The sequence below is a fragment of the Mesitornis unicolor genome, unplaced genomic scaffold (assembly GCF_000695765.1).
Source record: "Mesitornis unicolor isolate BGI_N332 unplaced genomic scaffold, ASM69576v1 scaffold1545, whole genome shotgun sequence".
In the NCBI taxonomy this organism is placed as follows: domain Eukaryota; kingdom Metazoa; phylum Chordata; class Aves; order Mesitornithiformes; family Mesitornithidae; genus Mesitornis; species Mesitornis unicolor.
The window spans coordinates 1-15,804 of NW_010185941.1; the positions used below are offsets into that span (position 1 = coordinate 1).

General features: G+C 37.9%; 1 protein-coding gene across 1 annotated transcript in view; it reads left to right on the forward strand.

The window, feature by feature from the left end:
• Window positions 1-77: 77 nt before the first annotated feature.
• The window catches only part of CDK7 (cyclin-dependent kinase 7), a gene marked incomplete at its 5' end in the record, with an annotated part of 19,462 nt that continues 3,735 nt past the window's right edge, over window positions 78-15,804 (forward strand). The window contains 9 exons of the mRNA XM_010184966.1: window positions 78-137; window positions 2,174-2,207; window positions 3,546-3,613; window positions 4,974-5,042; window positions 6,663-6,773; window positions 7,145-7,263; window positions 8,287-8,386; window positions 10,283-10,369; window positions 15,072-15,221. Of these exons, the coding sequence (XP_010183268.1) occupies window positions 78-137; window positions 2,174-2,207; window positions 3,546-3,613; window positions 4,974-5,042; window positions 6,663-6,773; window positions 7,145-7,263; window positions 8,287-8,386; window positions 10,283-10,369; window positions 15,072-15,221 (798 nt within the window). The remainder of the gene's footprint in view (window positions 138-2,173; window positions 2,208-3,545; window positions 3,614-4,973; window positions 5,043-6,662; window positions 6,774-7,144; window positions 7,264-8,286; window positions 8,387-10,282; window positions 10,370-15,071; window positions 15,222-15,804) is intronic.

Sequence of the window (15,804 nt, forward strand, 5' to 3'; positions counted from 1 at the left end):
CCCCTGGGAAGGCTGGGCTGGCAGGCGCCTTGCCCCCTGCCTGCCTCTCGCTCACTCTGGCTTCTCTGTCTCCTTAGTTTGCTACGGTCTATAAAGCAAGGGATAAGAACACCAACCGAATCGTGGCTATTAAAAAGGTGAGTGTCAGGGTATTTTCGCATTGTGGGATTAAGTGTATGATTGCTCCTGACCTCCCTAATGATTTTTTTTTGACTGATGTCATAGGTAGTAGGATAACATATTTTTTTGTTTCTATAATGCTTTGTTTAAATTATCTAGTTAACCACCTGTCCTTAATAACACCACCACACCCTAAGAAGAGACACTAACTTCAGTCTTACTACATTTATGAGTTTCTGAAGGGTTTGTAACTTGAAATTTCGTTCATTTGTTAAAGAGATTTGTTTTTTTAAAAAAAACCCACATTTCCGAACTTCAGACTTTATTAGTCCTTGATAGTTGCTGCTTTTTTTTGGGGGGGAATCTTTCCTCCTGCTGTGTCTGATATGTTACTCCTGATTAAGTTCTGTTGTGATTTAGGGCTGGGCTGGCCACTAAATCTTGGACAGATGCTCTCTGTTAACCCCTCTCCCCTTCGCAGAAGGGAAAAGAGTAAGAGAATAAGGGAGAGAGACTTTATGGGTTGGAAAATAAACTAACAGATTTAATAAAACAATAATACCAATGCCACAGGATAATAATGTAAATAGGAAGATAATGAAATATATACAGATATGTGCAAATATATATATAAAACCAATATAAAATCCTCTCACCATCATTCCCCAGTGATGTATGTGTCACCAGAGGCTCTGCAGGGCAGGGCACTGGGAAAGTCCCAAACTGGACCCAGCTGCAGGTGGGAGTGGGTTTCAGGAACACACAAATCAGGATCAGAGGCAGACAAACTAGCAGGGTTCTGCTTGGACTTCGGCCATTGCGAGATCAGAAGAGCGGAGGGCAGGATTGAGAAGGAAAGTTCCAAGATGGAAGGGTTGAGACCCTCGTGATTCCTCAGCTTTATACTGAATGTGACATATGTGGAATGCAATACCTCTTGGGTCAGTTTTGGATCCACTCCTCCCTGCAGGTGCAGATATGGCACCCATGATGAGACAAGGGCCTTGTCATTATCACTTGTAGAAGTGCACACTGTCTGGAAAACATGCTGTTAGTTTCAGCATTAGTACAGCCACTTAGAAGAGAATGAGCTGAAAAGTAGAATCACTAAATAGAAAATTAGTTCTATTTGGTTCAAACCAGGACAAGTTCTTTAGAATTTATGGTAGTTTTTTGACAAAACTTGACAAAAGCGATCTTGGATCTCTAACTTGGCTTTTTGAATACAGATGTTGAAAATGTCTTTGTTGTCACAGTGTTTTGCCCCTTACTATATTAAGAGATTGCAGAGCTTTTAATACAAAGCTTTTGTATTAAAATTAGCAGTGAGGGATGAAAAATTCAGATTGCCATGCTTTGGTTAGTTATAGGGCAGGCTTTACTAGTTGAACCGTATCAATAGTAAGTAAGTTTTGTTTGATACACTAATCCCTTTTAGCATCAGAATACTTTTACTGTGTGATTGCTCCTAGTAGCAGCTACTGTGAATGCATTCCTGTTTATATCAGACTATTTTCTTAACTTTCATTTGGAAATATCAGTGGTGAAATTCTGGACTTAAAAATTTCAGGTGACTGAGATGGAAGAACTTTGAGGCAGCCCAAGTTTAGAGAGTATGCTGATTTTACTAGAATCATTCTAAGATGTCTGTCAATTACTTTGCCCTTATTTCTCCCTGGGGAGAAGCTCGTTAGTGGCATAATAAAGCTTTGTGGCCACAAAGCAGTTTATGCTGCCACCCTGCATTATGTCTGTTTTCAGTGCTTTCATTACTATTTTTAAGCTTTTGTAAAAGCTAATGCTGTAGAGACAATTATTTTTCTAAAAGGAAAAGAAAAAAAACACCAAAAAACCCAACCAAACAAAAAAACCACCACCAGAAACAAACTCAAAGAAACTATAACAAAAACCCCAACCAACTCCAACCCTAGCTGGTAAAGTGCTTTCTGATACTGAAACTCATTCTGTCATAGAAGAGTAATACTAAAGAATGCATCCCCTACTCTTGGGGCAGATGGCTTAACCTCATGTAATATGAAACATTTCTTTTCAGATTAAACTGGGACACAGATCAGAAGCTAAAGATGGTGAGTTTTATAATTCATGGTGTAGAAGCTGTGCCTTGTTGTTGTAAATTGGTACATTAATTTCCCATGCTGTAACTTGGCTGAGAAAAATGAGCTCAACTCTTTTAGCATCAGGCTTAGCGAAGAATTGCTTCCCAAACCGCAGGGACAGAAAAAAGCTGCAGAGATACCTGCATGCATAGTGTATGTCTAAATATGAGTATGTAACTAGCTAGCTTCTCAGCTTAAGTAGAATATAAACATGAATATAAGATAATCTTTATGGCACTGAGTTTGGAATACCTTTTTGTATTGATGCATCTCTATGCCTTAAATATTTAAGACAGGTGGGGGTATTTATCTCTGTTTTCAGATACTTCCTTTGTTCTATTTTTGTGATCTATGCTGAGACAAAAGTTAATAAAACCAAGATCTTAAAACTCTTGTCCTTATGTGGTTTTGTTTTATGCTGAGAAATGAGTCCCAGAGAGGTGTCTTTTGATCATGTGCACTGACCAGCCAGGTGCCTTTAGGCATGGATATTGCAAGTAAAAACCCAATAATCCTGGTCTTCTTTTACAGCCTGTGTCATGCAATAGCACCTCAACATAATAGTGTGCCCTACTCATAGTAGTGTGCCATAGTAGTGCCCAATATGCCCCAGGAGTATTTGCTTGCTGATCATTTTCATGGAAGCCATGCATACCAGCATTTTCGAAGGAGGAATTGTGCTTTGATGCAGTGCAGTCAGCGTGACTGCCCAAGTGTATCATCCTGCCATGGTTTTTCTTTTAAGAGCCAGATTTTATAAACAATTCAAGCAAGAGTGATCAGATTTTGGCCACTGTACCTTTTATGCCACAGCACAAATACAGAAAAATGTATGTGCCTTGCCTTATGGAATGATGCTATGTCAAAAGTTTTCTTTTGGGCTATATTAATGAGATTTGTCAGTGTGCATCCCTCTGGAAGTGAGACACATTGTAGAAGTGATACTTGCAAGATGTAACTTTTTGTTAAAATAAAAACAAAACCTATAATACCCTGAAAAAGATGATTAGTTGGTGATTTTTTTTTCCCCTAGGCTTTTGCTGAACTTCTCCTTTTGCCCAAAAGGGCACATGTTGTTTCATAACCTAGATCTAATTACTGTGGTGTACAATTTATTTGCTGTGGAAGAAAGTATATGTATAATCTACTTATCTGAGCCAATATACTTGTTTGTCACAACTCAACAATTTGCTACATAAGTACTATGTAGTAGTAAATTGTCAGTGAATAACAGAATGAGAGGTTTGTTTGGAGCTTAATCCAAAGTTTTAAATTTTGTTCTGTCTCTTATATATTTTTTTTTTTTAGGAATCAACAGAACAGCACTCAGGGAAATAAAATTGTTACAGGAGCTAAGCCATCCAAATATTATTGGTGTAAGTAAAATGCATGCCTCTTCTAGAATTAGTCCTTAAATACTTATGCTGCAGGTTCAGACTGAAATTTAGAATTAGTTGGGTCATGGAGAAGCTACTTGATTTTATTACAGCTGTCTCTTTTCCAGGCCAAAATTAATAGTAAAACAGTTGTTACAGCAAAACATCTATTTCAGTAACAAAGATAAAGTAGTTCTTTTAAATCCTTTTACTTTTTAGCCATGGATATTAATGGTGGGAGAGTTGTGGCAATTTAGTTTACCTGATTTTGCATCTCTCTGAGACACTTGCAAATGAGAGCAGTGCTGAATTTACCTGTTTGCTTCACATGAAACTGGTGGCAGCCAAAAGCCGGCTTTTGTAAGCAATGGTAAAATGGGAATCATGATGCTTATTAGGTTTTAGTGCTGATACCTAAAACCTGTTAGTAGGTAAAAAACCTGCATATTTTCAGTTGCATTTAGGTTGACTTCCAGCTATAGATACCCAACTGGGGTGAAAGATAATTTAAAATTAGCTAATAATGATAATTTGAAAGTCTGCCATAAATATTAGACCAAATATGAAATATGTTTTTCTTCTGGATTGTGAACTTACTTTTGAAGTGGTTGCTTTAGCAAGCACAGCTAAAATGGCAAAGAGATGGAGCATCTTTTTGAAAAAGTCAGTGTCTCATTCTGGAGAGGAAAAGGCTAGGAGTTGGGACATCTGCTAAACTGAGGTAGCAGGTGAAGTGCATGCAGAACTGATATTTGCAGAAATCCACAGTAATAGAAATAAGAGATGTTTAAAACATACTTGTGTTGAGGGAAGGGAGGTGTATGAAAATTGTACTACTTTACGCAACATGTAGCAAATTTCTCGAATTTGTTGCCACGGCATTGTAGAAGCAGATAACATCAGCTGTTCAAAAATGAATTAGTCAGATTCATTATTAGAAGGTCCATAAGCAAGCTGTACACCTCTTAGCAATCCTGATAAAACCGTTGTGGATGTTGGAAGTTCAAGGGACATGAATTGCAAAAGGTGGCCAAGCCTGTAGACTCACCTGCATAGTATCTCCTGTTACCTTGGTTTCTGCAGAGGAAGAGCATGAGCACAGTCACTGCTGTTACAAACTATGCAAACAACTATCTTGCGATTGGATAGTTCACATTGTCATCATACTAAGACAGTAAGGAAGATTTTTTGGAGACTGAGTTAAGAAGCTAAGCTTGAATAAGAATTTTTGTATTGCAGATTAGAAAACTTAAACCAGTTCAGCAAGCTGAAAATTGACATGCAGACTATGATGGTGCAGAATTTTAGAAAACCAGAAGTATAAAGAGTATACCTTGTCATAATGTATTTTGTTTTACAGCTTCTAGATGCATTTGGACACAAGTCCAATATTAGTTTGGTGTTTGACTTTATGGAAACAGATCTCGAGGTAAGATTTTTTTAGAAGACTTTTATTTCAGTATCTTCAGATGGCTTTTTAAAATACTGCTTTTAAGGGGCTTATGTTTGCCCCTGTTAGAAAGGTGATTTTCATTATGTTAGTTGATTAAGATCATGTCTTGAGAGTAGTTTGGATAATCTGACAGTTTTTGAGAGTTCTTAGCTAGTAATGGCTTTACTTTTAAATACTTGTCAGCATGATCTTAAAGAAACAGATAATGTTTACCATGTCAGTTTTCTGGAACTCAAGTTAGATCATAAACCTCAGTCATAGATCAGCATCTCAGTGCAATTTCTAACCATAGTATCATCAAACATGGTCAAGTAAGTGTGATGCTAATGTATGCCAAGTGATGAGCTGGTACTAAAATCACATGCACCTGACCCATTCTTTTAAATGTAGCAATGCTAGGTACTGGCAAATCAACATCTTGTAGATGTTTCATTCTCCAAGACCTTAAGTCAGTTTGTCTTTGTGGAAGTCTTTGTACTTTCTATTTTGATGCAAGATTCTTCATTTTGGAAGACTGTCCTAGACAGTGATTCATGTCAGATCTGTATATGCCCACATTACTTGGGATTGAAATTAATATAGTTGTTAAGAAAGGTTATTACACATTTGCTGTTAAGAACTGTCTAGCATTTAAAATATTAGAAGAAAACATTGACAGGCTTTCTGAAACCTAGATGAATGCAGGACTGAAAAGGCTAGACCAGTTTTTTGCTAATAGAAGTTAATGATTAGACTATCTAGAGGATTCATCCTGTTTACCTAGAATTGAATTTAGAGCTGAAGAAGATACAGTGTACAAAAAGAAATTAAATACTCTTGTACTACATAATGCTGCGGTATGCAGAGCATTTAATTTTCATTGTGGTATCACTCAGGCCACCGTTTAGGACTGCAGCCTGTTGTGACTGGGCATGTGCTAAATACATGAAGTTTTGTGTAGTCTAGACAGCTATTTTGTAAGTTTCAAACAACTTAAAGCTTAGGAAAAGCTCTTACTGAACTGGATAGTAATATTAACAAGCAAGTTTTGGATAATAGTCTAGAAAATACTTTCAAGCAGAATGTTTACATAGAATTTTAATGTTAAAAATCAAAGCATGCAGAAAATGTAAGTAGACTTGTTAAAATACACTAAAGTCACCATACCTGCCAGTCTTCTTGGAAATAGAAGAGGAAACCATTGCATTTACAAAGATTAGCTGCTTAGGTTGCATGGAGAAAGAAGGAATAAGTGGGAACATATTTCAAGTTCAGTGACACATTTATTGTTTGTATGCTTATGACTTTGTCTTTTAAGTTTGGATGTTGACCTGGAACTAAAATAAAATAATAAATTCATGTTTCCCACCCCTTTCTCATTTGCTGGTTATGCAAACTTCATGTAGGCTATCTGGACTCCCCATTTCAATTTCTGATCTCCACAATAGACTTATTTTTCTGGAAAAAAGGTGAGAATGGTAGAGAATATGTGACTCCCATTTTGAACTTTGCCTTTAAGGTTAAAATAACTTTTGAGCTGAAAAAATAGAAGTAAGTTAATCTTGTGTGGTAAGCTTTACTATCCATCTAATGATTTATTTTTTTATAACTTTACAGGTTATTATAAAGGATACTGGTATTGTATTGACTCAATCTCACATCAAGGCATATATGCTGATGACGCTTCAAGGATTAGAATATTTACATCAGCACTGGATTCTACACAGGGTAAGGATGTACTAAATTAGATAATAAAGATGTACTAAATTAAGTAATTAAATACAGCCTTTATGCTGTAATAGAAGTCACATTTGATAGAATTTGAGTCTAATTAAGACGGTTTTGAAGTTCCAGCTTAGTCCATAAGCATTCACACTTTTGGAGAGACAAAAGCAGTACCAAAAATGTTAAGAATTAGTGATGTGGTTATCATTTAGGTATTTATTTGTTTCAAGTTTAATGTGTTTTTCCTCAAATGTAGACTACAATCAAAAGCCTGCACTTTAGAGTACTGTTATGGCACACCTGCAAGGAGTTTTAATATAAGTCTGTTTTTATCAAGACTGACGAAATTCATTCTCTGCTTTCTGTACTGACAGGATCTTAAACCAAATAATTTGTTGGTAGATGAAAATGGGGTTTTAAAACTGGCTGATTTTGGCTTGGCAAAATCTTTTGGAAGCCCAAATAGAGTTTATACCCATCAGGTAGTAACAAGGTAAGACACTGTTTTATTTCTTACACAATGATTGTGTAGTTGTTTTGCAGTATCATGTGAAATATGTCATGTTAAATCAGCGTGTTCAAAGTCTGATACCTAACTCATGTAATATGGCTGTAATGACAGGAGGATCATAAAGAAAATGCAGGAAAGCATTGTTTAGCAAACGCTTCATTAGAACTGTGAGAATATGCATCCATGGAGGCTGTTCTGGGGTATGATACTCTTCTGAAACACATGGAAATAATATGAATCTGCCTGTAAGCCTGGCTTTCAGAGCAACACAGCTGTTCTGTTAATCATGAGACCTAGAATCTTTTTTTGCACCTAGTCACATTACCTGTTAAATAAAATTTAATCTATTAATGTTATTTCTAGCTTGCTTATTTAAAAGGCAGGACTGCAAAATATGCAAGGTATGTCCTTTTGTCTGTCTAATGCTATAACTATTTAGGCAAAGCTGGTTTGTTTTAACACCTTTATACAAAAGACAGAAGTGATGCAGTAGTTTCAAATGCAGCATGTATCAATCAAGTTTAGTGTAATGATCTGTTCTTAGACAGTGGAAGTAGCTGTTTTAAACAACTGCTGTTAAGGTTCATTTTGCATAAAACTAGTATCAATACTTAGGTCTGTTGGTATGGAGATTTTTGGAAGCTGGAAGGAATTAAACTTTATGTTGAAGAAATTACAGAAAGACAATTTTTTTTGTTTGTAACATGCAAATCTGCCTGTTAAATACCTTTTCCTTTGCATATCTGTAGTTCTATTTTTTGTTAATTAGCTCAGTTGAAACTGTAGTTAATTTGTGGTTATATGTGACCGTGTGGTGAAGAGCACACAACTTTTTTCAGTCTTTCTTAATCAAAACACTTTGCAGGGTAAAGTACAGCTCTTCAGTGTCTGACAAACATCTAAGCAGGAGCAGTATCCTTTTTGTAGTTCCTGCATTGACATGATACATAGCATTTGACATGAGCAAAACCAGGTGATTTTTTTCAAAATGTGTTTTGTTTTCAGGTGGTACCGAGCCCCAGAACTATTGTTTGGTGCTAGGATGTATGGCGTTGGTGTAGATATGTGGGCTGTTGGTTGTATTTTAGCTGAGCTGCTCCTCAGGGTAAGTCTTCAAACTTAAGCATTTTGTATTTGCTTCTCAATGCATTACAGCTTATATGTGGGCTTTCTCTCTCCTGCTAACAGCAGCAGGCAGCTAGGCTGTTTAGGAAAGGAAGAAGAGGAGTGGGGAATAAGCTTCCAAAAGCTTGCGAACTGTAAGAAAACTGAAGTTTTGGAATCGACAGAGTTTCCATAAGCATCACAATTGTGGGAAGTCTTTTAAAAACAGCTAAATAAAAAAAAAATTGCGACAACTTGTCACAATCTTGCCTTTGGGCAGGTGAAGTAGGTCAGTCTTCCAGTCCTCTGAGTGTTACCTTTTCACACAGCCTTCTGTCAGTTTTACTTTGCTATCCTTCTAAAAATGTGACATAATAAATACATGCCTACTCTGTCCCTTATACATTGTTCCTCAATAACTAAATAATTATCACTGGTACCTTATTTGTGGGTTTATTTGTTATGCGCAGAATGTTGATGTTTTTCTGAGCTGTGGTTATTTGACAGTACTGGAATTAAGCCGAACGTTAAAATCAGGCGAGTCCTATGCCACTCCTGAGTATGGTACACAGATGTAATGGTCCTTAAGTATATTTCACTAAAGTAGACCATTTATTATGTAGCTATTTTGAGAGGACATGAAATTGTGAGGTGGGGAGTGGAGGGTAGGGGCAGAGGCAGAACTCAAAGCATGAAGTAGCCTGCAGTATTATTTAACTTCTATGAATAAGTGGCTTCTGCTTGGTTTTTGCTCTGTACTTTAAACGTTTGTGTGGCCATGTCATGAATCAGATTGAGAAACTTGGTCTGTCTGAAAACACCTTGAAAGAAGTATTTTGCCTTGGTATACCGCACAAACAGTACTAGTACTGTACTGTACTTGTTCTAGTACAATTTGGTTGGCAGTTCAGAAATGGAAATGTACAGTGTCTGTTTAAGCAGCACTCGTGAGGTGTAATAAATATGCATTAGTCCTGTTAAAGTTGGATAAACTCAAGGAAATTCAGAAAGCAAATAAGAAATTGTTAACTTCTGTTGATTCTTTGGTTTCTCACAAAGTAGAAAACGTGTTATGGTTCGGTTTTATCATTGTAATGGTTCTAAATGTATCTGTCCTTTTTCTTCCCTAGTGTACTGGGTTGAAGGACAATGCAGCTTCTGGAGCTTTACAAAAGCAGTTTATGTTCAAGGGGCTTTCATGATGTTTCATAACCGAAGTTTAGTACACTGTTTATGTTCAGCATGGTCTTTCTGTCCTACTTGTTTCAAAACTGCCTCTAATTCTTCATAATTTTGCTTTGGTCACAACATCCCTTTTTTTCTTGCATTGTGTGCCTTATGTGCAAGCTACAAGTTGAACTGGGCAAATATCCACTTTTCTGTCTTCTGCTTAATTTAACTTAAATATAACACTGATTTGGCAGTTTCTATCCCAGTGGGTCACTACTGTCCCTCATGCTGTGATCTCATTCTATCAGTCTAACTGCTGCTTGTGTAATCCAGTTATGATTCACTTTAAATCTTTTGAATATATATAAAACCTAACTTCAGTGAGCAGATGATTGAAAGATCACTGTGACCAACTGACTTTAAATTGGCAACTGAGATATAAAATCTTTCCTCTCCTGTGCTTAGTTATTTTATGTTAATGTGGTGGTGGTTTAATCTTGTGTTTTAGCTGTCTGCTATCAAGTCAGTAACATCAAGCCTGGGTTGCAAGAAATGTTCAGAATCTATTTGAACACCACTAGAAAGCCTGAATATTCAGTGTACCTCTTTATGGCCAGCTGGTATACAAAGATGTTTTGCCCTGCAATTATTAAAGGAAAGCTCAAAGTTCCTCTCTAGAATTGAAGTTCAGAAGTTAATTCAATCAAATGCTTTTGCCTTCTTCCAGGTTCCTTTTTTACCTGGAGACTCTGATCTTGACCAGCTGACAAGGATATTTGAAACACTGGGCACTCCAACAGAAGAACAGTGGCCTGTGAGTCCTTTTGTTTAACAAACTGACATTAGTTTTGCTTATACTCTCTATTTTAGCTTTTGAAATTAAATTAAAGGGTATACCAGAATACTTCAATAAACTTGTGAGATCAGGCAGCTGCCTTCAGAAAAGCGGGGGATAAGTGGCTGAGGTTTATTGCTTCTCTTGGCAAATCTCTGATCAGTATAGCAGTGTTGTTAGCATTAAGCAATGGTAATAAAACTTCTTGGTGTCCTTTCTGTGTGTACCCCAGTTTCTCACACACACAGCAACCTACTTAGTCATGGTCATGACAGTAAGTAGGGCATAACTTCTGATGAGCTACTTGGACCAGCTAATGGGCACAAAGTCCTGAATTCCATGTTCAAACAATCCTCTTTTTGTAGTTTTGTAGTTGTGGAAGCACTCTCTGGGCTTGCTAACCGGTTATTGCAGCCCACCTCTGCTCTCCCTCTGTGCTGCGTTGCCTTTGTGTGAACAGCACTTGAATGGCACCTTTACGTAGCCTGCAGTCACCACATGGAGCTATCCAAGATATGTGGTCACCATATGGAAGAGCACTGTATAAGGCACTAGAGTCCCATATTTTCACCCCTTGTTTATGTGACTGGAGGGGTAGGAGGAGGAAGAAGAGTGATTGTCTTGCCATGTCAGCTTAAGACCCGGGCTGGTGTTCATGCTACTTGCCTCACTGGGAGTGTCAGGTGTGGAGAAGAGTGTGGCCATAGAGTGATAGAGGGTTAAATTGTTACAAGATAATCAATAGGATGGTGTGCCAAGAAACCATCAGAACAGTGCAGGTCAAAAGCCAAGTATAAACCTTTAATGTGACAACTAAAATGAGTAAGAAGCTGCTCAAAATAAGGATAACAACTGAGTAAAGAAGTAGGATGTTCCATATCCCCCTAATCATGGGAGGCCCACCTAAAAAGGGATTCCTGCCAACTATGTTTTATTTTATTGTTTTTAATACACTCCACAGGATTTGTATGATCAATGGTACCATGATTATGAAAATGTATTGTGCCTGCTTCTTTGCCTGTTTGAATAGTCAATACAAGTCTTCATGTTGCAAAAATAATTTAATTAGAGATAAATTCATATTGATAAGGGTATGGATGATATGGTTTGGGAAGGGAAATCAGAGAGAGACTTGGAGATGTGGGAATAATATTACACTTGAGAGCTACTGGAGTATTAGCTCAAAGGCATTACAGTATCAAAAAAGTGAGAAAATATGTGTCGTGCTACAAAAGGGTTAATGCAGGCATGCAAGATGCTGATTGTTGGTCCCTTAACTAGTATAGAGGTATCTCCCATTTGAATTGTTTACAATCCCACAGTTAACTGTGATGTTCTGCGTTTGAGTTATGGAGGTATAATACAGTCTCAAAGAAGGATTCCATACTGAGGAGCTGTGGGGTTTTCCTCCCACCAGTGTTAAAGTAACAAGGTTCCATAAGCCTGGTTTTCCTGCTTGTGAATAGAATTTGGATATGTTCAGTTCACTACATTTGAAGATGTATTCCACTGTGTGCTGCAACCTGCGCCAAAGCTTTAATAGTGGGATAACTCCAATGCTTGTGCAACCAAGTGAGGTACAACTGTGATTCCACATTCCAAGTTCCAGGTTTATGCTAAAGTTTCCTCAGTTTCATCTGCTACTGTTGAAGTGCTGGTGACATCTAACACTAGATTGGAAGTCCATATAAGCTGCACCCTCCATAGCACCTCAGAGACACTGGTGGCTTCTGACCAGTGTCCTGTGGTGCTAATTGGACCTCTAATAAGCTTGGGTGATGCAAGGCTGAGGTTTCCAGCTGATGGAATAACTGATGGGCCTTTACCTCTGTTGTGAGAATGTGTGGCACAGTGCAGGGTGTTGGCAAGAGCCAGTAATGCTGGTGCTGAGTCTCTGTGTATTGCATGTTTGGGAATGCCCAGGACCAAACAGGCTTTCTGTGTTTCAAAGTGCTTTGGGTCAGGGCCATTTCACAGAGGCGCAGGGGTTTTTTTAACAGGACACAACAAGGTTTGGTGGTAGGTTTAGCCGCATCTTTAGCAAGACAGGAAGATTACAGAATGGGCACAGCAGAAACTACCTTTTGTAATAGCAGGAACCATATCTGTCTGGGTGCTTGCACCTGCAAGGCCAGTGTCTATTGACATTAAATGTCCTATGACAGGACCCTTTCTTGACTAGTAGGTACCACTCTGGTTTTGGGATGATGAGAGGTCTTCATCTGCCACAGGGCCTACATACTGAGCTTGATTAATAACTAGCCTAACTATGCTTAATTCTAAATCTGTGGGATTGGCCAGGGAATAGCCAAAGTCCTCAGTCATCTCAGGGTACTTTTCTGTGAACATAAGCTGTTGATGCCCAAACGACAAGAGTCTGTATTTTTTGCTGGAATATGTAGTCTGATTCTAGAACCTCAAGTGAGGGTCTAGACTTCTGAATCTGAAATATGGGTGGTTCCTCCCCTCAAACTTGCAAGCCAGGCCAAGTAATCCACAGTACAAGATTTGCAATACCTCTTGCTTAATTTGGCTAGGTGGATGTTTGTGAAAGGGTGTGTAGAGATACTTGCAATGCCTCCACTAGCATCATACTCGGTTTAAATAATTGATGGGATTTCTAAGTCTGGTTGGGCTTCAAGAATTTGATGTATCATCATTTGAATCCAAATCAAACCAAATATTTCCTTCCCAGTCATCTTGGTCAATATATAAAGCTTTATATATTTTTGTTGCAGAGACTCCCTTTTCTGTAGCTTCCAGCTGCTGGTCAAGTTTATCTTGGGCAGGTGCTGCCACCCAGGGTACCACGAGGCACTCTAATTTCTCTGTGCAAGCCTGCATGCTTTTAACACGGGCAGCAGCAAGAGTCTTGTCTTCCAATACAGACTGAGTATTGTGCTGGGCTTGAGCTAATTCTTTTCATAGGGAGACAGATCGGGCTTTGGCTGCATTCAAATCATACTTAGTATTACTGAGACAGTGAGAAAAGAGGAATAGACAGAGTAACTTCCCTTTCATGTTTTTGTCTTTCTGAAATTCTCTACTTAGAGTAGCTAGGAAAAGGGAACACGTACTTTTCTCTGCCAAGGAATCTAGTGGGTTTTGGTGAGGCAAAACAACCAAAGAGGGCACCCACTACAGTGTTGGGGCAGGTAGTGATCCTGTGTTCAATATCCCACTTCTGACACCAGAGGTGACCTAGCCAAGTTACAGGTTCATGATATGATAACAGACACCAGACCAACAGCTTTAGGGAGGAACAATTTTATCTGAGAGTATGTAGTAACAAATACAAATCAGTAGTATCATCATCTTGGTTGAGATGACAGTAAATCCACTAATTCACTAATACTGGACTTAATCTGAGGGTGCACAGTGACCCATATAACCTTGGTTATCAGGCAGGCTGACAGGAAGCGGGGTATGGTGGCTTCTGGTGAGCCATTTGGACCAGCCAACAGGCACAGGCGTCCTGAATTCCCTGATACACCGTCCTCTGCTGTAGTTAAGTTGTGGAAGCACTCTCTGGACTTGTTAACCAGTGGCCGCATCCCACCTCTGCTCCCTCTCTGTGCTGCATTGCCTTTGTGTGAATGGTGCTCAGATGCTACCTTAAATGTTGCATGATTGCCAAATGGAGCTGTAGCCTATGGAGAAATATATAAGGCAGTACTAGCCCTGCACAATTCTGTTGTTCTGGGATTCTAAATGACATGCATGGAGATTTTTGCAGTGACATTTCTGCTTTCTTTGGAGAGGAAGAGTTAAGATAGGTGGGGAAAAGAGAGAATAGAAGATGTACTAGCACGACAGAGATGGTGAATTTCCAAATTAATTTTCAAGTCCATGCATTTCAAGAACCGAAACCTTTATTGTCAAGATTAAACTGATTGAGCAGATTGAAGCATGGGCTAGATGACCTTTAAAGGTCCCTTCCAACCCAAACAGTCTATGATTCTATATTTTTTTCAATTCAATGTTAATTTTTCTTTTGTGGATAAACTTACTGAAGTATGATGACTAGAGATTTAAAATACTATTAAAATACTATGTTTGGGATAAAGATCTGTAAAAAGATGGGTTTTGTTATATAATCTGGATGGGATTGATTTCATACCTACAGGAACTACACAATTCATCTGTCGTTTATCTACTTGGCACACTATCCTTCCGTCACCTCACTCTCCTAATAAAAAGTTTCAGTTGTGCATTTCAAAAGTAGCTCAAAATGCTTATAACAAGCTAAGTTTGAGGATGAGGACAGTGTATTATTAACTTGGAGAAAATATAGACTGGCTTTTTTGTGAAGCTTGTCTTTTCTGCCATGTAAGTTCACAAAATAAAAAAAATTGCTTCATTTTTCTGGACCCATTCTAAAGTTCTTTCACACTTCCTTTCTTTGTTATCAGTTTTTCCTTTTGCACTGGTCACCACTAAAGCACAAGGGAAGGACAGATTACATGGAAAGTGTGAAACAACTGTAACAGTTACTTTAAAAAAAGGTAGTATTTAAGACCTACTATGCCTTCAATTATTTTATTTCAGTGACCAAGTATTAGGCAGGTCTTTTGAAAGATAATTTGCTTCTGTTGAAAGACAGCCATATGAAGTTCTATTTCAGTGAAAAGCTGAATGCTTTCCAACTTGAAAAACATACATACCATTCTTGTCTTTGCAGGGGATGACGAGTCTACCTGATTATGTCACATTTAAGCCTTTCCCTGGACTGCCACTTCAACATATCTTCAGTGCAGCTGGTGATGACTTGCTCAGTCTTCTTCAAGGTTTATTCACATTTGATCCATGTACTAGGATTACAGCTACTCAGGTATAGTACATTTGCATTATGTCCTAATGTTCATTAGCATACTGTTAATAAATGCACATTGAAGCCAGTAAGCCAACTTTAAAATGAAACATCACATAGCTCTGTCTGTGAAATACTAGAAACATATTTCTGGTGTCTTCCAGAGAGGACTCTAAAAGCCGTGAACAATGCTGACTGATAATCTCCATTCCTATTTTAGAGCAAAGCTAGATAGATATGAGATGTGTAAGTCATGGCCTTCAGACAGACATTATATTTGACATTCAAAATTCAGTTGCCTAAATCTTGAAATTTAAGTTTTAACATTGTGCACCTAATTCTGATTCTGAAAGGCTTTCATCCTTAATTCATCCAGTCTTTTTTGAATTTTATTTAAACTTTTTTGATTCATTTTTTAACATGAAATTCTGTGGTGATTTAAACAAGCTTTCTGATCTGAGTATCATTTTGTGTTATACTTAAGTAAAACTGATCTCAATTTCACTGCTCCTTGATGGGGAGAAATAAATGCCTGAACAAAAGTCTTAAAGAATTTCTAGTTCAGAAGTTGTCTTATCTGTCTATTCGGAATGTAAGGTCTTCC